Source organism: Tiliqua scincoides, chromosome 1 (assembly GCF_035046505.1).
Source record: "Tiliqua scincoides isolate rTilSci1 chromosome 1, rTilSci1.hap2, whole genome shotgun sequence".
Taxonomy (NCBI): domain Eukaryota; kingdom Metazoa; phylum Chordata; class Lepidosauria; order Squamata; family Scincidae; genus Tiliqua; species Tiliqua scincoides.
This window is the reverse complement of record NC_089821.1, coordinates 128,836,967-128,862,203: the sequence shown is the minus strand read 5'-3', so window position 1 is coordinate 128,862,203 and position 25,237 is coordinate 128,836,967. Positions and strand designations below refer to the sequence as shown.

Below are 25,237 nucleotides of genomic sequence, written 5' to 3'. Positions count from 1 at the left end.
TCTCTGAGACCCCTTTAGGAGATCCTTGAGCACAGCACAAGTGACTGCTATTTGCTTGCATGTGCTGGTTCTCTGGGGCTCCACAAGGCTCAGTGCAGGCACTGGCAGTACTCCTAGCTGAACTAGATGGGCCTATGGCCTGATCCAGTGGGGCTCTTAGACTCCGTTTGGGAGTGTACAGGGCTCCAGAGACCAAAATGTTTGAGAATCACTTCTCTATGCTGGCATAACATTGCTATGTTCTTAATTAAGCAACCATAAAAACATGCTTTGGCCACATTCTCCCATTTCCTTTGATGCAGCTAGTACATCTAGCCATTTTTTAACGCTTCAGGATCTTTGTCTAATAATAGCTTTCCCAGTCTTGTGTAGTAACATCCTTACTCACAGCGGCATGTTCCACATTCAGTGCCCTATCTCATTGTTTAGGGATATAATGAAGAAGGCACTCTTATACTCTCAAGGAAAATACAAGTTCAAGCAAATGTCTTGGCAGGGTGCCTCAGATAAATGAAGATTTATATTTAAATTAATTGTGGCCCTCAAGCCCTGGGCAAATTGCCTGTGTATTCCTTGATGTTAAAAAATACCTCGCATTGACATAAGGAAGTGAAATGATGTAACCATAAGCATCTGCATAAGTGAGCAAACCTCTCTGTCTTCTGCAGTTCCTTTCTTGGAAATATTATGGAATTATAGATATATGAGTCCTTGACAACCAAAGGTTCTTTGCCAGCTCCAGCTTTTGAAGGGCTGCTGACTTAGTGCTTGACTCCTGCAGGAAGATTCCTTGTTGTTGTCACCTCCATCTACTTAGACTCCCAGAGAACCAGTGGGCGGTAGAGAAAAATCTTTGGCTTCTCTGGGAGAGGGAGAAGACAGGTGCCTGCCTCTGCTCCTCATCACCACTTGTCCCTCTGCCCTCCTGGTGAGTTAGCAAGTGGTGGTGGTGGTGTATAGCAGGGATTCAGGCGGCAGTGATCCCTTTCAGGGCACTTGAGGCCTTGACATGTCCCCAGCCCAAAATTGCAAACTTAGATGCTGGCTCTACTCAGACTTTAAGCATCTTTCTAGCCTCAGTGGTTGTAAAAATATGTTTGAAATGCAACTGGTACTGCTGCTTACTACTGCTGTTTGAAGAGACACTTGGCCAACAGTCTGAGGCAAAGAGGCAAAAAAGGAAGGCCCACAGCCAGGGAGACAGACCAGGGACACACTACACTTGCTCCCAGTGTGGAAAGGATTGTCACTCCCGAATTCGCCTTTTCAGCCACACTAGACGCTGTGCCAGAACCACCATCCAGAGCATGATACCATAGTCTTCCGAGACTGAAGGTTGCCAACACACTGCTGCTTAGCGCTTCAGAAGCCAAATGCACACAGCTGCTATCCCTGAGGTGGTTTTTGAGCTCCTTAAGGTAGAATGACCATCATTTTCATGGAATGTATTTATGTTCCCTCCACACCAGTATATCTTTATCTGTATCTTTACCAGTGTATCTTTACCAGTATACCAGTATTTATCTTCACACCAGTATATCTATAACTTATTTACCTCCAGTTGATGACACATACCACCTGTAGGGAGGAAGAGGATTTGAGAACATGGGTTCTGGATTCATCTGTGTAGAGCAGTGATTTTCAACCTTTTTCATCTTGCACTACACTGGGAAGGCACTAAAATGGTCAAGGCGCACCATCAGCTTTTTGACAATTGACAAGGCACACTGTGCTGTCAATAGGGGCTCACATCCCCCAATGGTCCTATTGATAAATGACCCTCTCCCAAATTCTCACAGCACACCTGGGGACCATTCGCGGCACACCGGTATGCCGTGGCACAGTGGTTGAAAAATGGCTGGTGTAGAGTATAGCACATGGTTGTGCAATTGCATGCCAGTCCAGATTGGAGTTCAACCTGTCTTTACTGCACCAATGCAAAACTCCCCAGTGTGACTTGAATGGTGGTTTAATAAAATATAGGTTTGAGTTGCACTGGGGTGTAGTGAGGACAGCAACTGGCTGTTTTACCTACCATAACAGCAACTTATGTGGCTGAATTTTTTCTTAAACTGTTTTCTTAAACTCCTCTGTCTGATCCTTCAGTTTGAGGTGTTTTTGCTATTCAACCTGGGTTTCATAACACCTGTGTGCTGTTTCCACTTGCTCTATATAGCTTCACTGCTTGAATTCCTTCAGTCTCTGGATTTCACAACTGATCCCAATTAAAGAAACAACCCAGACAAACCTATGATCTTTTAAGGAATGGCAGGAAATTCTCCAGTAGAATTGGGAAGGGTATTATGCCCAACAGGAATTGCTGCATTTCCTACAGATGAATGAAAGCTTCTTGTTGAATAAATAAAAGTTCTTCGTTATACCAATAAATCCTTCTCTCCCCCCCCCCCAAGTCATTCTAAAGATTAAGTACACTTGTGCAGTATCTCTCATGTCGACCTAAATTGGCTTCGGGCGCAATCCTAACCAACTTTCTTGCACTGGGACTCTGATACAACTACAGTAGTCACTCAAAGTCTACTCAATGCACTTTTTAAAGTTTCAAATTTATGATGTGAATTGGAAGTTATCTTTTCTGTAAAGAATTTAATTGCATAAATCAAGGCGATAGCCAAATATAGAGGGAGAGTGTGCGCTGAAAAAGAAGAACTTATTTATCTTTTTGCTGGCTTCTTTCTTGATGCCTGTGAGACAGAAATACACAATGGGATGGATCATCTGCTAACTGTGCAGTTTGGAACAATTTTTGTTTGTTTAACCCATTTTTGACTGACACACAGGTGTACATATTTGGTCCCTGTTGCGTATATGCAACGTTGGGCAGAAATGGCTTTTAATAGCACTCTGGGGCCCTCCCTAGAGAAGAGGGAGAAGTCTCCCTTGCTGGCTTCACTAGCTTTCTTATATTCCAAATATAATGATAGTAAGAATACGAGTGTTCTGTGAGTAGATACATAGAGGGAAGCACTTTTCTGAATCACCAGTAGAGAATTGAATTCTGAGGAATCAGCCATTTCTAGATCAGTTGTAAAAAGAGTTGCGCAGCATCAGTGGCGTCACTGGGCTTGCGTCACCCAGTGCGGGAGGCCAGCGTGTCACCCCTATGATATACCTCCTCCTGTGCAGTGGGCGGGACAATACCCTGGCTGGTGGGCGAGGTAATGCACCATTGCCCCGCTCCCACTGGGTTTTTGGCTATAATTTTTAATAGAATAGAGATATTTCAGTGTGGTTTGTTTCTTTGCATTCTGCATGAAATTGCACATCGATCGATGTGTTTCTTTGTTCAGTTGTTAAGTCATGTCTGACTCTTCGTGACTGCATAGACCATAGCATGCCAGGCCCCCCTGTCTTCCACTAACTACTGGAGTTTGTCCAAATTCATGTTCATTACCTCCGTGACACTATCTAACCATCTCATCCTCTGCCTTCCCCTTCTCCTTTTGCCTTCAATTTTTCCTAGCATCAGCGTCTTTTCTAAAGAATCCTCTCTTCTCATTTGAGCTTCAGTATCTCAGTTGATATATAACATGCTGGTATTATTCAAAAATACATAGATTTTAAAATTTTTGGTGAGTAGTGGGGTCATCCCTCCTGTGCGCAAGTTTGGAGCAGCAAATATTGTTATTACACCAGCTAATGTTCTTGTCAGCATTGCCAGTACCAGGTTGCTGAAGACCCTGAGGCAAAGCCCTGAACTTGGCACCCCCTGACCAACCGCCTGATGGTGCATTGGGTGCTACTACTGGCACTTCAATAGTTCAGGAGTTGTCCCAGTCCTACGAGCACTCTGCTGCTCATAGACTCTTGACCTGTGTCCAGTTGGATGTCCTCTGAAACCATCTCTGCCGGAAGCTATACTCAATGACTTCAGCATTCCTGATGCTTTTGCTAACTGATTATTCCACACCATCTGGTGTTCTTGTGTTAACTTTACAGGTGCAGCCTATTGATCCACGGATTTTTTATCTGCGGATTTGTCTCAACACAAATGGGATGGGGTACTGAATGTCACACACACCTTTGTCTCCTTTTCCCTGCGCTGGCCTCTCAATCCATTTCCAGGCAGCCCAAAACACTGCAAAAAGGCTCTGCCTCGACCAGCCCTTGAGCCCTGGAAGAGGTTCCCCTTTCAAAGGAACAGTAACATTCCTGGAGCCCCTGAGCCGACCAAGGCTGAAGAGGGGAAGTGGGGACCAAAAACCTCTGTAGCCAGAACACGTACAGCAAGGTGGAGCGCTCTCTCTCTCTCTCTCTCTCTCTCTCTCTCTCTCTCTCACACACACACACACACACACACACACACACACACACACACACACACACACACACACACACACACACGGGCAGGTGCAGTAGCAACAGAGGGGATTGCTTTTAAAAACCCCGGGAGTGTTTGCCGAGCCTTGGAGAGACAGGTGAGGGTGAGCAGAGAGCTGGACTACAAGTCCCAGAATGCTGTGGGGCAGAGGAGTTTCCATGATGGCTGCAACCAGGGAGGGCTGCAGGAGAGGCAGCAGTGGAGGAGAACCTGCAGTGCTGTTGGGAGACTGCCTGGGACACAGAGGACTCCCAAGCAAGCTTAGGATCCCACCTGTGAAAAGGGAAGGAGGGGGGAAGGGGAGGGGATTGAGAACAGCTGCCTTAGTTTCCTTCCATCCGGAAGTGTCAGGCTGCAGCCTGTTTGCATAACTCTATGGGATTTAGCACAACACATTTTTTGTTAATCACGCCGAGTCACCGAACAGAACTAACGTGGATAAATAGGCTGTACCTGTATTTATTTTTTCATTTATCATTTTTTAATTTATTTAGTAAGGGAAAGGAAAGTAAGGGAAAGGAAAGGAAACAAGGAACGGGTTTAGGATCTGGCACACACTGGTGCCGCTGGGATCCATCCCCCCTACAGTTTTGCCTCCTGCCTTCCCCCCTTCCTGCCTAGAACCTCCCCTGTTCTTCCCCACCACATCCCTTTCAACCTACCCCCGCCACTCCCCACCCTTGTGACTTACTTTCAATGCTGGAGGTAGCTGGCAATGGCAGCGGATTAAATTAGTCATTAACAGAACTGTTCAGAATAAAAAAGATTAGCTATGCACAAAGAAAATTCAGAATATTTCTGGGCAGGAGGTCTGGTCTAGAGGGTAGAGCCTCCATTTGCCTGAAGATTAACATCCACAAGGTCGCCAGTTCGAGGCCACTGGCACTGTGCGACCTTGAAGCAGCTGGCAAGCTGCAGCTGAGCTGTTCCATCTGCTCGGAGCGTGGGAGGATGGAGGCCAGAATGTTAAACCAGATCGGAGTGTAACACCTTGAATGTAGTGGTTCTTGAAAGAAAGAACCTTCTTTCAATTTGTAAAAATCCCTGCGTGGATTTAATAAGCCTGCCTATGTAAACCGCCTTGAATAAAGTCTTGAATAAAGACCAAGAAAGGCGGTATATAAATACTGTATATTATTATATTATTATATGCTCAGTGTGCAATCCTAAGTGTTCGCTTGGCCAGCACAGCAGCTGCTGCACCTGCTAAGGTTGTTGCGAATGTGCCGTAAAGCACATTCATGGCACCCGAAGAATATGCTGGGAGGGAAGCCTGCACTGCTTTCAAAGCACGCGGCTGCCAGCGTAGACAGATAAGGCGCCAAGTGATGCAAGTACGTAGGAAGGGTGGTGGAGAGGTGGAGAGGGGGGTTATGTCTGTGTGCGGTGGAGGGCATACCAGGGGTGGATCCAGTCTAGGAGGGGACAGGAGTGGTGGAAGCCTCCTCCACCATATCCTAACTCCCTTCCAAGGCCAGGCAGACTTACACGGGTTGTTTGAACTTCCACCAGCTAAATAGCTGGTGGATATCTCAGCTCCATAGGGCTGGCTGGGATGTTACTCAGGGTACAGGTTAAAATATCCTCTTACGCCGAGGAGACCTCTAGCCAGCTCCCAGCTAGCAGTGTATAAAGCACAAGCCTTGAGACCAGTATTTCATTTTTGCAGAAGTTTTTAAATTTACCTCGTCAACATTGAAAGCTGAATTTTAAAAAAACACAAAAATCCCTGTTATATTCTGGATTCCAGATTACAAAAGGGAATCATAATTAGGTAGAATTCCTTTATCTCTATTCTGTTGAAAAAAAAATAGATACATACTGAAACAACATACTAGAGTATCTCTATGGCTAGGACTCCTAAGTCTCATGATTTGTCCTGAAATTCTGCTTGGCTTGAAAGATTTTGCCATTTAGCTGGCTTCATCTATGAATATGAGGTGGGAGTTTACAGGAGTCTCCCTAGCTTTTTCACCTTGAATACCTCTGTGAGTGTAGGAAAACAAAGAGAATAAAATCCAGAGCTTTATCCTTCTTGAGGCAAATATGGCCCTATTTTACTTTAAGCTTTGCTACTAGCATCTTTTTCTGCAAATGTTCATTTAACGCTTTGATGGTGGTGATAAATACAGCACCTGCAAACCTAACATGAAGTGTCAAGAGTTTCATGTCTAAATTAAAGTTCACCCTGAACAAGCCATTCAGGATGTGGTATTGAAGCTGCTTCTCGCCTGAAAAAGAGACCTAACGAACTATTGCTCAAATCTATGTATTGCTTGTACAACCTTTTGTCATATATCCAGAAAAGATCAGTTTAATATTATTTTAACTCAGGATTTATCTCAGAGTTATTTGAATTGGAATATTTAGGTTCATAACATTTATGTGTAAAGATTGCATACTGATTGCAGGATCAGTATTTGACCTTTATAATTAGTATTGTTACCTGGAAACAAACTATAAATTAAATGGAAGAATTAAATGGCTACGTATTCAAGTAGTGCAAAACATGTTCATATGTTATGTTAGAACGATCGTCTTGCAAATACATTAAAGGCCCAATCATATTTGGACATAGGGCCAAAGGCACACAGATGCCAGTGCAACATTCATCATATCCTAAACCTATCCTGGCATTGCCATACCAATGGTGCACCAGTGTCAGCAGAAGAAGGCCAAATGCCAAGCCTGTGCTTGCAAAGCAACACTGGTGCACCCCAAGCCTTCCCAGTAACACCCCCAGTGTCCATAGAAACACCGACATCGCCTGTTATCCACAGAGTTGTACCATCACTGTGATATTGGTACGAAGTCCATCTGTCATTGCTGTGATACCCATATGACATTGTCATGAAATCAGTGTTTCATCCATCTGACATCTGTGCGGCGTAGGTGTGATGTCCATGAAGCCTACACATTCTATCAGCCCCAACCCTGGCAGCCAGAGAAGCTCCACCAGAGTAATGTGAGCAAGGGGCAGGTGCAGGGTGATTGAGTGGCCAATGTTGGGGGACACCCCTGCCAGCCACTAGGAAGGAGCAGCACAGCAACAGGCACCACACACAACCAGGGGGAGATGCCCCAGAGATACTACACACATGCATGCACTACAATACTACAAAGCTATATGATCTCCACCTCCGAAAAGAGTTAGGCTGCAATCCTATCTGCACTTACCTGGGAGTAAGCCCCATTGACTACAGTGGGGCTTACTTCTGAGTAGACATGCATAGGATTGGGCTCTTACAGTGGCATCTGCAATAAAGGAGAAAAAGCAAAGAACTGCTAGGAGCAACTTACAGCCAGAATTCAAGCCCCCTCAACCTGCTCACACAAACACACAGATCCAAGGAATATATTTTTGAGCAGAGCAAGAGTAGAAAGGTAGCTCTTTGGGAAAAGGGCAGCTACATGAACTACATGTGAAGAGCTTGGGCCACCGTTTGTAGCTTGCCCGCGCAAGCCCCTGGGTTCTTCTGAACCATCCAATCCCCCCTTGAGCACACATTCACCAGAATCCAGCTAAAAAGTTCTTTATTGTAACTGAGGTTGGTAACTTAAGCAGCTGCCACCCAATATAGCGGGCTCCTCAAGAGCAGCTGGAAATGTCAGTACATACATAATTACAGAGAAAATAATAAACCTCACTAGTTCTACTCTACACATATGCCTATATCTACTTCCATTGCCTTTCCTTCTGGATGTTCAGAGAAGCAGAAACTCCCCTTGGCATTCGCCAGCCCCAAAAGGGACCAAGAGCTAAGCCTCAGCGCAGCTTTATGTCACCCCCCACCAATCATCATTTCCTAATCTTGCTGAGTCATGCTTATCCCACTTAAGCTGTTCAACCAATCATACACTTGGGTCCGCTTTTGCCAGCAGTCCAGTCAGAACCCCTGCATGTACTTCTCTTCCATAGCGTGATCTCATCGATTGCACCTGTGTGTTGTCTCTGGGCCCTGGTTCTGCCTTTTTTTGTGGCCTTCTGGCCATCTGGCCTTCTGAATTTCTTCTGCTTTCCACTTCAAAGTTAACTCTTCCTCTCCCTTCACACCTTTTCCACTCCATCACTCTGCCTGACTATGCAGTTCTAACTTCAAAGGCATAGCTTCCTTTCCCGCGTTTACCCTCTATGTCAAGTACTCTCCCTCAGTTAATTTATCCTAACTTGTCCCACCCCCTATTATATATTAAATAATCCCTTGTGATTCCAATTCCCCTTAAAACCCCATACACCTTCACAGTACACACCGAAGGTTCTCCATTACAAAGGTTTGATTCTGTGTGGGGACATCTAGGAACACTTATGCAGGGGAGGGACTGGAACAAGTCACAGGGGGAGCCTCAACAGCACTTAGGCAAAGCAGCGTGCTGGTGGACGACTGCACAAAAATGTGAACTGGACAAGTTTGAGTCCAGCCAAGAATTAGAGAATCTTATTCTATATACAACTGATTAAAAGAAGTTAGAGTGCTTTCTTTGCACTAATTGCATTCAAAAGCTTCCAAAATGCTGTGCAACTCTAGCCTTCCTCACAAAAGTGTATGCATCTAGGGATGGAGTTTGCTGCTATGAGCCCCCCGCCCAATCCCACCCTGGCACACAAATTCATTCACTCTACAAGCTTTTGTTGCATGAAAAAAGCTGCTGACACTGTATATTGAAGCAAACAAAGGAGAAAGATGGGGATTTGGGATGGAAGTGAGTTGTTTTTCAAAAGCACATTTGAAAGCTGAAACGATCAGCTTCTTTCAAGGTCTTTCACCAATTTTTTCGTATTCCCTTCACACTGACACATTTAATTTCTTGTGAAACATGTAAACAAATTATTGATGTCCTGGCACTGAGCAGCCTGAATTCTGTCCCTTCACCTGTTTTCCTTTACCCTCAAAGGTGTTTCCAAGTTGCTAATTATACGTTGCTCTGTACAGTATGAGTAAACTTAATCCATATGGCAGAGGAAAGGGTTTAAAAACACACATCCTGAGTGTAGTCAGTAAGATTCACCTACTTCTATATAAAATCTAGGCATATTCCATCTACAGCACTTAACACAAACAAGCTCATGTAGACAAATGACACTAATGTGCGTATCAACCTTTGCTCTGACTCTGGATTGCATCTGATTTTTGCCACAAAAGCAGAAGTTTCACATTTATTCATTCATTTTAGAGGTGCATATCCTGCCTCATCCATGTAGTATGAAGGCAGCTAGCAGAATGGTTTTTATTGCTCTTATTTATTGCTGAATAATTATAATCAAACATAATGGTAGTAACAAAGCATATGTTCTAACTGTTCCTGCTTTCTGCTGCATGTCCCTGGTAAATGGCTAGCCCAGTTTTGACTCTGTTCTTTTGCATTTTGGGGGGACTTTGAGGATGTCCCAGTGTCAGGTTAACCTGTTCCAGCTGTGATAGCAAGCTGGCTGGCGATCTGGGAAGTTTGGGGGGAGACTTTTTAAAAGTATGTGCATGTACACACGTGCTTGAGTCAGAGTGAACTAACTTTCCTTCCATCCGCTGGTCCCCAGGGCGGCTTTATCTCAACAGTAAAAACATTGCTGAATGTGTTTGAATTGCAGGAGTGCAAGACAATCTGATACAATACAACATTAAATGTTAAGTTAAAAATGTGTGTTTCTGTTTTTAGAAATAAACCCTTTACATTCAGTTTACACACCCCCTTCAGAAGACACTGCAGGATGAGCTATGCTATGGCATGAGTAGTAGGGGGGGGCAGGCAGAGAAGAACTTTTTGGTGATGTGTAATAGTTTGTGCTTGAAATGGGGTGGGATGCCCTCCCACTTCTTTTCAGGAAATGTACTTGAATCTAGCCTAACATAAAACAAAACCACTCCTCAGTCTTTTTCCCCTCCCGCTTTGTGAACTGGTAATAGTGGAGGCTATTAGTACTGGTAGGTAATAGTGGAGGTAATAGTGGTCCATGGTGTGAGAGTAATGTCTCATGTACCCCTGGGTTTCTCATGTTTTTGACTGTGAAATGGTGGAGAGAACATTGGCTTTGAGATTTTGAGGACAATTCAGTCCAGCCTTTTAAAAAGAATATTCAATTTTTTATTATAACATATAGAAGTAAACATTACAAACTCGCATCAAGATAAGTAAAATATAGTCATATATGGAAAACGTATAAGAAACATCTCTGCTGCAACTGATTGAAATGTCCATTCGGTCATAGTCTATTCCCAAAGATAGGAGAAACACTGTTAGGGCGCAGTCCTAACCCCTTATGTCAGTACCTTCCAGCACTGACTTAAGGGCAATGCAGCTCTGAGGTAAGGGAACAAACATTCCCTGACTTTGAGGAGGCCTCCATGAGTGACACCCAACTGCAGGGTGCAGTACATGTCCCATTGGTACTGCTATGCCAGTGCTGGAAAGCACTGACATAAGGGGTTAGGATTGCACCCTTAATTGTTTTTCCTGTTTTCTGTGTCTAAAAGCCAAATTTAAAAGTTAAAGTTATTTGAATGTACACCAAATTTTAAACACTGCCCCATCTGTTTCCTTATGCTGCATTGACAGAAGCAATATATTCTACATTAAAAAGCAGTCTTGGGGTTGCTTTGTATGATCTCTGAGTGCATTTGAGATTTGTCCATCTTCTGTCCCCTCTTATGGATTTTGTTTGTAGGAGAAGATATCTGCATCCCATGTGGCCAGTTGTGCATTTTCCTCATCCCAGGCCATAGTCCAGACTAGGATACCTGTGTTGTGACCACAGGACTAGAATGCTCTGAAACGGACGACAAGGTGAAGGGTCTGGGGAGAAGATTGGGGGGGGGGAAATTCTCAGAAAGCAGACCCCAATCTCCCCCAGCCTGTTCCAACCCCTGGAGCTAGTTCCACCGCTTCTGATCTACCCCCTCCCCAGATTCTGAGGCCTCCCTTGAGCACCCTGCATGCAAGCCAGCATCCCACCTGTGCCACTGGAGCTTACAAAGTCAGCCTTTAAGATCGAAGTTTCCTTAGAAGGAAGGGGCAGAGCCAAACTCCCTAAGTAGCTGACACAAGGTTTTCAGGGAGTTCCAGATCCTTGCAGGAGCAACATCTGAATCTTTCAGATCACAATATCCAGCTGTATATCTTTGCTTCCCCTTAGACCTGTCTGAGATCCTGACCATGTAGGATCTACCTCCAGATGAGCTTCTGCCTCGAACAGATCGCCAGCCTGTTTGCTATCACTCCTCCTCCTCCTCCTTCTTTAGCATTTGTCCCATGTGGTGGCGGGGTCTGCTATTTTGGATCAGAGTCACCATTTCTCATGGTCATGGGCTTGGTCTGGGTTTAAGCGGGTGATTTTCATGTTGCCATGCAGCATGTCAAGACATTGGTTAGCCCTTTGGTTGTTTGCCGTTGACCTCCAACCGAAGGTCCTTCGGCACCAGTGTATCGCCATTGGCGTGCAGAACATGGCCGTACAATTGAAGCCGGGCTTCTCTCAACCTGTCGGCATTTGGAGCAACACCATACCACTATTGGATGTCTTCATTGCAGACGTGGTCCAAACAAGTGATACGACTGATTCAATGCAGCATCTTTGTCTCCATGACGCTGAGGCGACATTCAGCTTCTCTTGTTGCCAGACAGCATTCAGCTCAGTAGAATGCAATAGGCCTGATGATCTTCAGTTTAAGATGGTCACTGATCTTCTTACTGCAAAGGACACTGGTCATCGTGCACTGCTTTCTCCAAGCTGCATTTACTTGTGCAATAGTTTTGTAACGCAGGCTGCTGTCAGCCATGATCGTCAAGCTGAGGTATCAGAACATCTCAGCATGTGGCAGGTCGATGCCGTTTACACGGATTGTCTCAAGCTCATTGGGGTCTGTTGTCATGTACTCCGTCTTCTTGGCATTGAGGCGAAGGCCAAACAGCACGAGACGGTCGCTCCAAGCTTGTACTTCCTGCTCGAGGTCCACCTGGTTGTTGGATACGAGAAGAACGTCATCTGCATAGAGAAGCCATGGCACCGACTTTTGAAGATCTCAGGTGATGACGTCCATCAATGTGATGAACAGCAGCAGAGAGAGCGCTGAGCCCTGGTGGATGCTGACAGTAATGCGGAAGTCTTTCAACATTCCAGTGACGGCTTGCACACAACTCTTCGGATCCTTGTACAAGAGCTTCACCCATTGAATGTGTTCTTCTGGCACTTCTTGGCTACGCAGCACGTACCAGATGATGTCGTGCTTGCTATCACACCTGGAACAGGTTAACCTGATAAAGGCCACAAAGTTAAGTTGACCAGTTCTCGCTCTGGTTGGACAAGCATGAACCCCAGACATGCCATCTTGAGTTCTGTGATAAGAGAGAGGCAGGCTCTAAATGGAATAAATAATGCAAGTTCAGAATGCACATCACTCTGTGAGAGACATATACTTCCTCCCAGTACTCCTAGAAGTGGCAAGTAGAGGAAGCATGACTTGCACTAAATCTTTCTTAAAGGAATGACAGAAGAGGCATTAAGAATTGTTCCAGTTATGTTTCCTCTTTTGCTCATGCTCTGTTTAGCATTGACCTTGGTCTCACTTGTGCTTTGTAAGATGCTCCCTCTTTCAAAGTTTACCAACTGGAATTCTAGATACAAAGCATTTTTGTCCCATGTCAGTTTTATGCTCTGTCTTGGGCTTGGTGATTTGCTTTTTGTTCTACCTGTTTTATGCTAAACAGTGTCCTTGAACTGAATGATTCTTTCTTCTCAATATTTCCTTTTCATTTCTGAATTGAAATGATTGAGAAATTTGGATCATTTTTCTTCTTAATTAAGAAACATTAGTAAGTGCTACCAAGGCCTGTTGTCCTTCTATAGACCACAGATGTGTACATATGAATGGCAATGCTATGGTATACACCACAAGGGGAAAGGAATAGGAAAGAATAGGGAGTGAAGATCATGCTGAACAAAGAGACACACAAAGAAATAATCTACCACCAAGCACAGAAACAGAGGCCCACCCGCCAGGGCAGGTGATTTACTAGATGACACCAATGTGTGACAAGCATGAGAGGAAGGGAATTTCTGCCCTTAGCATCAGTCTCTATGTCTAAGAGGCAGCAGGCAACATAGTATGAGTGCATAGATTCTGATGGAAGAGTTTTTCCAGCACGGATGCAGGTATAATGTCATCAGGGACAACTCTGCAGTCAGAAATGGGGTACTTGCGTGACACTGGCTGCAGCACTAGTTCCCTCTGCCACCACCCTCTGGAATTTGAAGGTTGAGAATTCCCTTTCCTACACGGAACCGGCAGGAGTTTCACCAATTCAACTGCCCCGTCAGCCGTTACTTCCCTCTAGTTCTTATGGGTCACTTGCCCCATCCAACGTTTCTGCACCAATGAGATATATCAGGTGTTCACTAGTCCTCAAACACTATAGCTTGTAATATTGCACTTCTGCAGTGGCCCTTGCATCTGCCTTGCCTGCTTTTGGTTTGGTTTTGTAAAACTATCAGAACTCAACCTTTCTACTCTCAACCTATCTGCTCAAGTGTTTCATGCCCATAAATACTTTAGTATTTGTATTCACAGGTGTAAAAGTTTCCTGGAGACCCTTTTGCCTATTCTGATTTTTTTGCCTACTTGCCTCTGTGTGGTTTTGGAATCTCTGCCTCATTGCTCTTTTGATGCAAAGGAAAATTTTGCCTGCAGTTCCACCTGCGCTTGGTTTTCAAGCATTGTGGGCCTGTCTGTATACTTGTGATACGTTTTGTAATATTGGGTGAATGTATATTCGTAGTGTGGGTGAATATGTAGTAGGTAGTGTTGCAGTGAGGGTGGCAAAAGGAAAAATGAGCAAAGGTTAGAGGACGGAATAACCTTCTGTGGGTGTTTTCCTCTTCTATTTTTGTAGTATCGAGATGCCATTGGTAGCCATACTGGGAACACTGAGTTAATGTAAAGCCTCTGTTCTTTCCACAGTGGGTAAACCTCACAAATGTAACTACTGTGGACGCAGTTACAAGCAACGCAGTTCTTTGGAGGAGCACAAGGAACGCTGCCACAACTACCTTCAGAATGTCAGCATTGAGGCTGCTGGGCAAGTCATGGGCCACCATGGTGAGTGGAAGCCTTTCTCTTTTGTTGCAGTGCTTATTTTTTACCTATTTGTTCTGCTTTTTTCTTCTATTTCTGTTTAGATAATTGTAATATTATTGACATGGAAGCGTATGCATATGTTGGGTCATGTGCCTGTGGCAATCCAAACATTAAATCTAAGGCCTACAAAATTGGTATTACAAAGACAATTTGTACTTAGCCTTAGCTCAAGGGGGTCTCCAAACCCTGGCCCAGGGGCCAGATGCGACCCGCGGAGAGCCTCTGTCCAGCCCGCGGCCAGCCTCTGATCCCCTGAGAGCTTCTGGCCCAGTTGACCAAACACAACCAGAGTTGTGCTTGTGGGGTGGAGGAAAGGGGGTCCATTTAAGTGTGTGCTTTATTTCTTGGGCTGTGCTGGTGCTTGGAGAAATCCTGGACATTTGAGCCCATTCATTCATTCTTTCCATCTAAGATCTATCTCTAAAGTATTTATTTAAATTTTATATTTAATTTTTTAGCCGGCCCTTGACACTGTGCCAGATATTTCATGCAGCCCTTTGGCCAAAAAGTTTAGAGACCCATGCCTTAGCTTATGGAAATAGATAGGTATAGAAAAAAAAAATACTGTAACATTAAAAAGAAGAACCAACTAGGACAAAAGCAGAACGTAAATGTATTTACCCAGCTATTTGCCATGGGCAGGGCTCTCCAAGGATACACCGTAGACTTTTTCCACCTTAAAGGATTGCTATAACCATTTATTTGAAATGAATGGGCTGTCAATTTGCAGTAGGATAGGTCCTATGGTGCTCATAGGACTTGATTGATAGCTGAAACTCATAGCTGATTTTTGAGGCAATGGGGCATCCTAACGAATGTAGCAATATTTCTTGAGATATCAGATGTTCAACTTTTCAAAAGTTGATCTTGCTTCTTTTAACAAATTTCAACCAATCATATTCAGCGTTGTTCTGTAGCACTTTCTCAGTATATATTGCCACAGCAAAGTGTGGGTACAGACTGCTGTGCTACTGCATAATATGCAACTGCTGAAAAGGGAGGCAATTACTGTAACTGCATTTGGGAAATATTCTTTGTCTGGTATTTGGGTAGCAATGAATGTATCTGAGATGCTGGTGAAATTTGAGAGGATCTTTAAAAGAAACATTGGAAGAAACTCTGCTATATTCAGATCCTTCCATTTCATACATGGATTTCCTCTAGCTGCAAATTTTCTCACTACTGGGCATAATACATTTAGGTTTTTGAGGGTCAAGGAGATATTCCACATAGGGCAGTATCTCATGATATCAGTGTTCTTGTATAGCTCCAACCACCACAGTCTGGGTCAAGACATATTGCAGAAGCATGTTTTGATGTTCAAAGTGCACTCATTGGCTCATGCACTCTCTCCTCCCCCACCATCTCTTTTCATCTTGCTCACAGGTTGTCTTCTTCACTTCCTGATTGCTACTAATCATAGTGTGCCATCATTGTTCAAATTGGCAGGCTGTGGTTAATACCTAGGCTCTAGTCTAAACCATGGTTTTACAAACCCACTTCAATCTACAATTTCAGATTCTGGGTTGGAGGCCAATTGGTTTGCTTTTATATCTCATTGGGTCACTGTAGCAGCTACTTTGAGTCAGCCATGCCAGTCCACTCATTCTTCCTCACCCATGTCACTGAGCAGGATTTCTGTGGACAGTGAACAGCTGAGACAGTCAGGCAGCTGCAGCACCTGGATAGGAAAAAACAAAAAAACCACCTGTTTGGAACATATTTTTCCATAAGCACCATTAAAAGCATAGGAACCAAATGTAGGTCAGGAACTGGAAACTGCAAGTGAGTCAAGTTAGCGAGTCACATGGTATTATTTCCACTTTGATGAATAAGTCTGTATTCAGTGCTTAAATTATGGGGGGAAAGGTGTAGGGAGGCTCTAATAAAATCTACAACCCTAACCCCTGACGCTTTTGGCCATTTAGCAAAATCATGCTCCCTCATTACATTTCTAATGACAGTAGCTAAGGAGACTACCGCAAAAGACCAAAGGGCCAGTTTGTCACTCATCCTTCCTGTGTAATTTGAGCACTGCTGTGACTACCAGAATAAGAAAACCTATTTCATGATTGTTGCCTCTTTTCCCTTTCTCTGGGCCTTGAGGCCCATTTGGGTTTGGGTTTGCTTCAGTACATAATTCATAAAAAGAGAGGCATTCATTTATGTGTGCATTGAAGCCACATCCCATGCTGGTTGATCAGCATTTGCCTGTGGGGTGACAGTCACGGGGAGGGCCTCTCCCCGTGTTCAACATTTGTCACTGCGGACAGATGCTGGTCATGGAGAGGACATGGATGGGACTTAACCCAACATATTAGTGTGGAGACAATGCTTCAATGCATGTGTCTGTGGAGCTTGTACCTGGTTATAGTGTCCAGGGATATATAATGCCAAATGAGGGCTACAGTTTCTGGTCTAACCATGCTAACTGGGCAACAGGCACTTTTTCAGGTGGTATTCCTCTTATATATAGCAGGGGGGAGAGTAACTGCCCCTCATCACTGCAGCGCAGTGTCTTTTCTAGTGACTGTTTGCTGGTGTTCTTTTGCAGGGCCCTTGAGAGGGGAGTGCAGGGACTATATCATAGCCCCTGAGCCTGAGGTCAAAAAGAGGACCCAGAAGCCAAAGGAGGTGGCCCAATCTATCCATGTTGCCACCCTCCCCCATCCTATTTCACTCTGTTCTGCCTTTCCCCCATTCCTTCCTTAGAAGGGAAATGGCCCAAATAAAACTTCCCTTTGATAAAATTCATCTCAGAGGCCTACATCTTTTTAGATTGTGAGCCCTTTTGGAATACGGAGTCATTTAATTTTTTACTTTGCCTGTAAGCTACTTGGTGAATTTTTTATTGAAAACCAGCATATAAATATTATTACAGGGTGGCACCCATATCTGCGGATTCACTTATCCAAAGATCGGGGGCTGTGCACATTTGTTCGTGGCCTTACCAGGGTCAGACTGAGTCTTAGAGTAAAAAAGAAATGTTTTTATGAAACCCCCCCCCCCAAAAAAAAACCCCAGAAGTGCCATTTTTAATGCTTTATAAGGCACTGGGAGACTTGGAAAGCCCCAGAGGGATGGATTCACATGGCCTCTGCTAGGCTTAGAAGACCCTCCAGTGGGCAAAACCCTCTGGAGGGCTTCGCCAGGCTTCCCAATGCCTTATACGGCATTAAAAACATCACTACTTCTTCTTTTTAAACTGAAATCCACATTTTTATGATTCTAAGAGTCAGTCAGAGGCTGTGAACAGACATAGTCAGCTCTGAAGGGTGGGTATAATAATAATAATAATAATAATTATTATTATTATTATTATTATTATTATTATTATTATTATTATTATTATTATTATTATTATTATTGTATGCAGCTAGTGGATAGTGCACATGATGTTTTCTTACCTGCCCTTTCCCAGAACAATTTCAGAATTGGTTTCAAGGCGATTATTTCTGTAGTATGTGAAAGAATTAGTGCTTATATACGAAAGCACTCATGCAGCTCTTTGAAACAGTGCAAGGCTACCTATTTCCCAACAGCTGTGTCTCTCTATTTCAAGAACATTGTCTTAGTTTTTAGTCTTTTTGTCTGAACAGTTTGTGCATCTCCAGCACCTCATGACACACGTCCTGCTTTGTCTCTCTTTTAAAAAAACAACATGTTGATGTTACTTTAAATGCTTGTATAGTGTATGCCACCACACAGTGGCTCCGTTCAGATGTAATTTTCAGTGTTGGCAAGGCAAGTCCTCTGAAAATCAGGCTTTCCTTTACCTTCATTATGTACGGATGGTATCCAAGTATGATTTAGGGCTTGAGTCACTATAGGTCAGATTACAGAAATAGTCTGTCGACATTCTTAAAATTAACAAAAATCCATTCTGCATATATTCAGAGAGATTAATTTTTGTGATTGTTACTTCATAGTCCTGGAACAGAAAGCAGGTTCTGTGAGAAAACCTGGCACAAAGTAAGCCCTACTTTGGTTTTTTGAGACCAGCATGCTGGTGCCTGGAATATTGTGCTTTCTATATAAGAGGGATTCAGGTGAGCAAGATTCAATCTGAGTATCCCAATATATGCTATCTTTTCCTTGAACATCTTCAAGAAATACGATTTTACAAGCTTCCAAAGCATATGGTTCTGTTATTGAATATTTTGAGTCAGGTAGCTCCCCCTGCCCCAGTGTTTAACCTAAATCTGTCTTCGTACAATTTAGACTTGGTTTCCCAGAGTGTATGTAGTTCTTAACTTGGATTGCTGTTAGCATATTGACTTTCTCTTTACTACCAAATTTGCATGGAGTATTGTTTAAGTAACTGAATTGTTCCTGCAAAGCAAGGGCAGGCTTTCTTTTCCTGGCACTCTTCTATACTGGCCTGAACTTTTTCCCAGGTGGGAGAGCCACACAATTTTGCATGCATTTAATCTCACACTGACGTTTTTCACAGGAACCCATGTATAGTACATGATCACATAAATTTAAAGTGAAAGTTGGCTTGGGGATACAGTTGCTGGATAGAAAAACAAGAAGAAGAAAAGGGCTTACTTCAATTTTATAGACATTCCATTAAATATTCACAGAGACTACACATGGACTGGCAATAGTGAGTTGCATACATCATTGTGGATCATGCTCTTTCCTTTGGCAACCTTTTATATATCTGCAAACAAACTATCAGCATGTCTATCACCCGCACCCCATGCACACAGTTATGAACGCTATAAATAAGCCATAAGGACAAAAACATGCACAGTATTTACATAATTTGTACAGGTTTTTTTTAAAATTGAGAATAGGCAAGGATGTATTGAAAATGTTCCTTATTGGTTGTGTATAGGAAAGTATGGAACCCATTTCTCAGAAAATTTTCTGGTGGTATTGAAACTCTGTTTTCTTCCCCAAAAATGTCTTGGATGTTTTTCCTATGGAGGAATTTCCAAATCTGAATTGTCACTTTAAGTGAAATTCAGGAACACTATGTGCAGTAGCAGAGAACCTTGGAGGACTCTGGGGGGGGGGGGCGCTGCTAAATAGATGTGTTTCCAGAGGACCTCAGCAATGAGGGACTCTTCATTGTCGAAGACATGAAGGCTGAGAGCTTGAACTCAGGGGGGGGAGGGGAGTCTCTAGGGACGGCGATCGCAGAGGAAACCCCCAGATATTGCTCTATGCTGGATCACATCATATACCGGACGCCATCTTCAGAGAAGATTCGGAGAAGACCGATTTGGATAGCTGGGTACCCCCCCCCATGGCCTAGATACAACAACATGACAGTGAAAAAAACTTTAAACTGTGAATAACCAGTTCATTAAAAGAACAATCAAGAGGTTGGAAGGAGGGAAAGATAACTTTAAGATTATTTACGTTGGCTTGTAGCCACCCAGAGGGGAAAAGAGCAAACCTGGATTTAAAGAAGCCCCTGCTGGGGTAGGGTTTTTTTTTTTTGTAATAACAGTGACTGGAAGAAAAGGCAAGAGACAAGATAAGATAAATAAGGGAAGATAAAAGATCACCCTGCTGAAATGGTATGCATGGAAAAGGAATAAATAACTAACTTTTAACGGCTGGAATTCACTTTTGCTTTCCTAGCAAGAAGACAGGATAAAGCTGGATTTAGGCCTGACCATTTAAAGACATATTAACTTAATTTGACATTGTTATTGACCTGAATTGGATTACTGATCCAATTGGATTCACACTACTGATCCACTGATCCAACTTTTGGATATTAAAAATTAAGGACTACCTTGGACAAGAAGGAATGCAAGATAATAAGACTTGGATGACTCTTATGGTTGGACTGATTTGACATTGTTATTGACTTGAAGTGGAATATTGACTTACCCCTTTTGGATATAAAACTTGGAAATTAGCCTTACAAGAAGGTGAAGCAAGATAATGAGAGTTGGTTGATTTTTTAATTGCTGGACCATTTTATCTCTGTTTTTTATAGCCAGAGTATATTGTCTTGATTTGATATCGATAAGAATGGCATCCAAAAATTTAATGAATGTTAATAAAAGCCAGTCTTTATTAATGGATATTTTGTGAGATTTTAGAAGCAAAATGAAGCAAGAGGTCAGAAAATTATCTGAACAAATGAAGCAAATACTCCTCCCTGACAAACATGCAGGAACAGATTACAAATAACAGACAAGAAAAAAGAATGGATCAAATGTCGGATGAAACTAAAGAAGTGGAGATTTTTGAAATGAGACGGGAGATGGAAAAAGCAACAGTTATGAGAATTAAGAATTTTAAGGAAGAAAAAAGAGGGAACTTTCAGAGAAAGAGAGCATGTCGTTTCAAGAAGAAGAATCATCTTTGGATTAAATCCAAAAAGAACAGACTCGAGAAAAAGAAAGAAGAAAAGAGAGGAATCAAGAAATACAGGAGAGTTAAGAAGAAAAAGAAGTGGAAGGAGCAGTGGGAGGAGCAAGAAGGAAAACACCAACAAGACAGAGAACAAAGAAAGTACTAAGACAGAAAGTGAAAATGGCTGAAGAACAAGAAGAAATTTTCTTTGTAGATATTAATGGGCTGAATTCTCTTTAGAAGCGAAGAGTATTCCATTAATTATATCAAATCAAAGCAGATGTAAATGAAAACAAATTTGGAACACAAATATTGCGATAACTAAAGTGGTATTAAGATAACTAAAGTGGTACTTTTTTTAAAGAGAAATTATATAAAATGTTTTATAGATGGTATTTAATTTCAGAGAAAATAGCTAAAATGTACCCTGGGTCATCAAATAAATGTTGAATATGTAAAGAGATTGAGGGAACTTTTTATTTTATGTGGTGGATATGCAAAAAAGCAAAGAAATATTGGAAAATGATGTATAAACTGTTACAAGATATATTGAATTGTGTATTACCATTCAAACTGGAAATATTCCTCTTAAATATGACATCAGAAATTAAGAACCAAGTTAAGAAATATTTTATTGTAAATATTAGTTTAGTGGCACGAATATTGTATGAGTAAAATTTGAAGCCTTTTTATGACTGGACAGATAATTTTACTTAAATAATATTGATTGTTTAGTTAAATCATTAATTATCAGATTAACAAATGATAATTTTGTATTGATTAATAATTTTCTTTTTAGTCATTATTGATTTCTTTTTTGGATTAATGCATGTTGTAATCGATGGCCAATATCCTCATGTGTAACCTATGCAGTACCAGCCCTATGTCTAACCCATTTTCCTTACCTGTATCTGTAATAAATAAATAAACTTTGTTGCAAAAAAACAAAAAAAAACTTCACCAGACCTAGATTCCCAACTGAACATCTGGTGAATTTGACTGTGACAACCCATGTACTGTACATTTTTCTGTGGCTTCCAGGGCGAATGTGTACAATCCACTTTGGAAATGTTTCTCCTCTTTAGCTCTGGTTTGTATTCAACCCTTGAATTCATCAGATAATTTACTTTGGAATTCCTGAGATTTTTCACCTTATAATTTGTCTTCATCCTTGTATTGATGGTCAAATAGCACATGGCAGGTTTCAAACTTCTTGGCTTGCTTTCTTTAATACAATTCAATACAGATCCAGCTAGAATCCTGGCACTATTTGCATGAGACAGGGGTGTGTGCAAGGGCAGTCTTAAATATGAAGCTGTTCTAAAAATTAGAAAAATGTTGTATAACAAGTCAATCTTTCAGGAAATTCAGAAATATGAATATTTTACTCAGATGGAGCAAGCCCAGATTGATGCTCTGATCTTATAAATACAAAGCCAGTGACACTTTGTAGCTGATGCTCAATTTACCTGCGAATTACCCCCCTGAACACAATGGGTAAATCTGAGTAAATCTGCATAGAATTGCAGTGTAAGAAGATTCCTTTTATTCAAACCACAAATATTTAAAATTCTGCACATTATTTATTTGTTTGTTTATTATAATAAATAAACTGGTTATGATTAATACCAGTATTCTAAAATAAATAAATAAACCATATCATTTCACAGCAAAAAATAAGAATAATACAATAAAAAGAAAATAGAACAAATGACAAGCAATAGCGAAATCAGGAGAAATAATATCAGACAAGTGCAAAACAGTAATCTGTTCTTGATTTCCAAAAGACAGATGAAACAACCTTGTTCAGGCCTTAAAAGGTTAACAAGAAGAAGGAAAAGAATTTTGTGCAGAGCCCTTCAAAGCAAAAGGAAATTATGGAAAGTTATAGTATGTTTCTGTACTAATGTTAACCTTTTTTGTCAAGGAAAGTCCTGAGAGAAGACAGCCTGACCAAGGAGAGTAGTATCTAGTGGTTAGTATACCTGCACCCTTTCTTGCTCCCCATTCTCCCTTTACTGGACCAGCAGCTGAATGAGGAAAAAGCCTTGATTGTTTGTATCCACTGCAACTATTTCAGGCTAGAGAAACCAGAAAGGGGGGGGGGGAAACAGTTTTAGGAGAGTAATGAACCCCCAGAGGTTTCTTATTAAAAATCAAGCCCACAGTAATGTCTGCAGGGTGAAGAGACATGACAATCCAAATGCAAAAAGGGTAGGCTTGATGGAATGGATGCAGTAACCATTAATACCCTGCTGATGAAGCTGGGATGTTATTCAAAGAACTCAGCCCACAGACATGCCCCTCCCCCAGTGCACCACTACATTAAACCTAGATAAGTTTGCACTGGCAGGAGCCATTTAGCAATTAGGAAAATAAAATAATTCCTTAGTGCAATCTAGACTTTTCCTGGCTTAAACCATTTCTGCCCAATGTTGCATATATGCAACAAGAACCAAATGTGTACACCTATGGGCTGGGCAAAAATGGGTTAAGCTACATGCATTACTCAAGGAACTCTATTCCTTGCACTTGAGGGGAACCTCTCAGAGCTCCCAACAAATGAGTTACTCAGCAACTGGCAGAGAACAACAAAACCTTCCTGTGGAGTACTGCTTATATAACTTTGATTTGATTGTGTCATCAAGTTACCTGATCGGAGGTGTGGAACCTTCCTGATCACTCCATCTCCTCCCCTTGGCCTATATGAATAAGCTTGACTGTCCTGTTGCTTAGCAAATGCCAATCCCAGGACTCCAGATGTAAGAATTTCTACAAATGCATGTGGGCGCTAGATAATGGAGTTACAAAGGACAAAGTCTGCTTGCAAAAGTTGCCCAAGCAGCTTTGGCTGAATTTGCACAGGGGCTTCTGGAGAGTGAAATGTGTCCAAAAATACAAAAAGGATAGGCAAAAGGTAGAGCAGTGGTTCTCAAACTTTTTAGCACTGGACCCACTTTTGAGAATGACAATCTGCCTTAACCCACCAGAAGTGGTCATCAACCAGGAAGTGATGTCATGGCTGGAAGTGACATCATCAAACAGGAAGTATCCTCATTGTGATGCCAGAGCCAGGAGTGATGTCTTCAAGCAGAATGTTACATCTCTAATACAGTCAACACCAGGTGTTTTAAACTGTATTAAAGGTAGAGTATCTCATGGCATTTTATTAGCTCTTATGGGGTTATTTTTCACCCTTTTTCCAATAGCAAAGTGTAAGAAAGAAAAGCCTATTTACTGCCTTGACACCACAAAATAATGTCATGGACTGCTGGGTTGCCAGAGCAAATATTATACAAAGGTCAGCTTGGAAGAATGCCAGCATCTCAGCTTATCAGAGCCCATTTCACATACACCTGCAAATCACCTTGCTTAATTCACTCCCCCCATTTCACACGTCCCATTACACATACTCCTGCATTCATCCCAGCAGCTCTTCAGTCCTGAAGCTTAGGCCTGACTGGAAACTTTCAAAATGATGGCGTCCAGGCTTGCTCATTTCCAAGATGGCGCCACCAGCCTATCACAACCCACCAGAGATTGTGTCACAACCCACCAAGTGGGTTGTAACCTACAGTTTGAGAAATAGTGGAGGAAAAAACAGGGTATTCATCACATAGTTATTTTCCAAAATTTGTGGGTTTCAACAGACACTATGACCAATATTATCTCTCTGCCACACTGGTTATGGCTAGATCAATTTGTGCATATTCTGAACTTGTCACAAATGAGTATTTTATACCACTGGCGTCGCTAGGAGGGTGCAGGGGGTGCGAGCTGCACCAGGTGACGAGTCGGGGGGGTGACGCGCCCTGGGGGAGGATGTGCTAACATCACGGGGTTAGGAGCTACAGCACCATGCCATGCCGGAAGGAAAAAATGCATGGAGCCCTATGGAAAGTTTAAGTGGGCTGTATCACAAGTTTACTCATGATTAGGCGTACTTGCCATAGTCCATTGGAAACGGCAGGCTGAGAGGAATCCAACGACACCAGAACGGTCCCAATCTAATGAATGCAGCCCCCCCCAAAACACCCGAGAAGGAGGTTCCTCCCTCCCAGCTGCCTCCCTCCCAGTCTATGGAACCTTATGGAAAGCAAAGCAGCCTCTCAGTCGCGTTTACTCACGAGTAGGCAGATGTACCTTGGGTGGTGGTCAGGCCAGGCAAGGGGAATGTGAGGACACCAGAAGGGTCCTGATCCAATGGAGCTGGAGTGCAACATAAGGCAGCCCCCCCCCCTAAAAAGAACAAAAAATAGGCTGGAATGGTAAGGGGAAAGTTACCCTTTTGCACTTGCACTTTTGCACTTGCAAAGCCAGATGGGTCTTTATCTGGATATGCCTGAAATAGAAGAACTTTAAACTGGGCACTGGGGAGGGCTGGAAAACTCACTGATTCTTTTTGGGGGTTGTTATTGCAGGCAGACTACCGAGTAAGCCCCATTGACCA

General features: G+C 42.6%; 1 protein-coding gene across 1 annotated transcript in view; it reads left to right on the top strand.

Annotated features, from left to right (window-relative positions):
* Window positions 1-25,237, top strand: part of IKZF2 (IKAROS family zinc finger 2) — a 145,023-nt gene that overhangs the window by 103,342 nt on the left and 16,444 nt on the right. Inside the window, exon 6 of the mRNA XM_066636778.1 lies at window positions 14,287-14,424. Coding sequence (XP_066492875.1) covers window positions 14,287-14,424 — 138 coding nt within the window. The remainder of the gene's footprint in view (window positions 1-14,286; window positions 14,425-25,237) is intronic.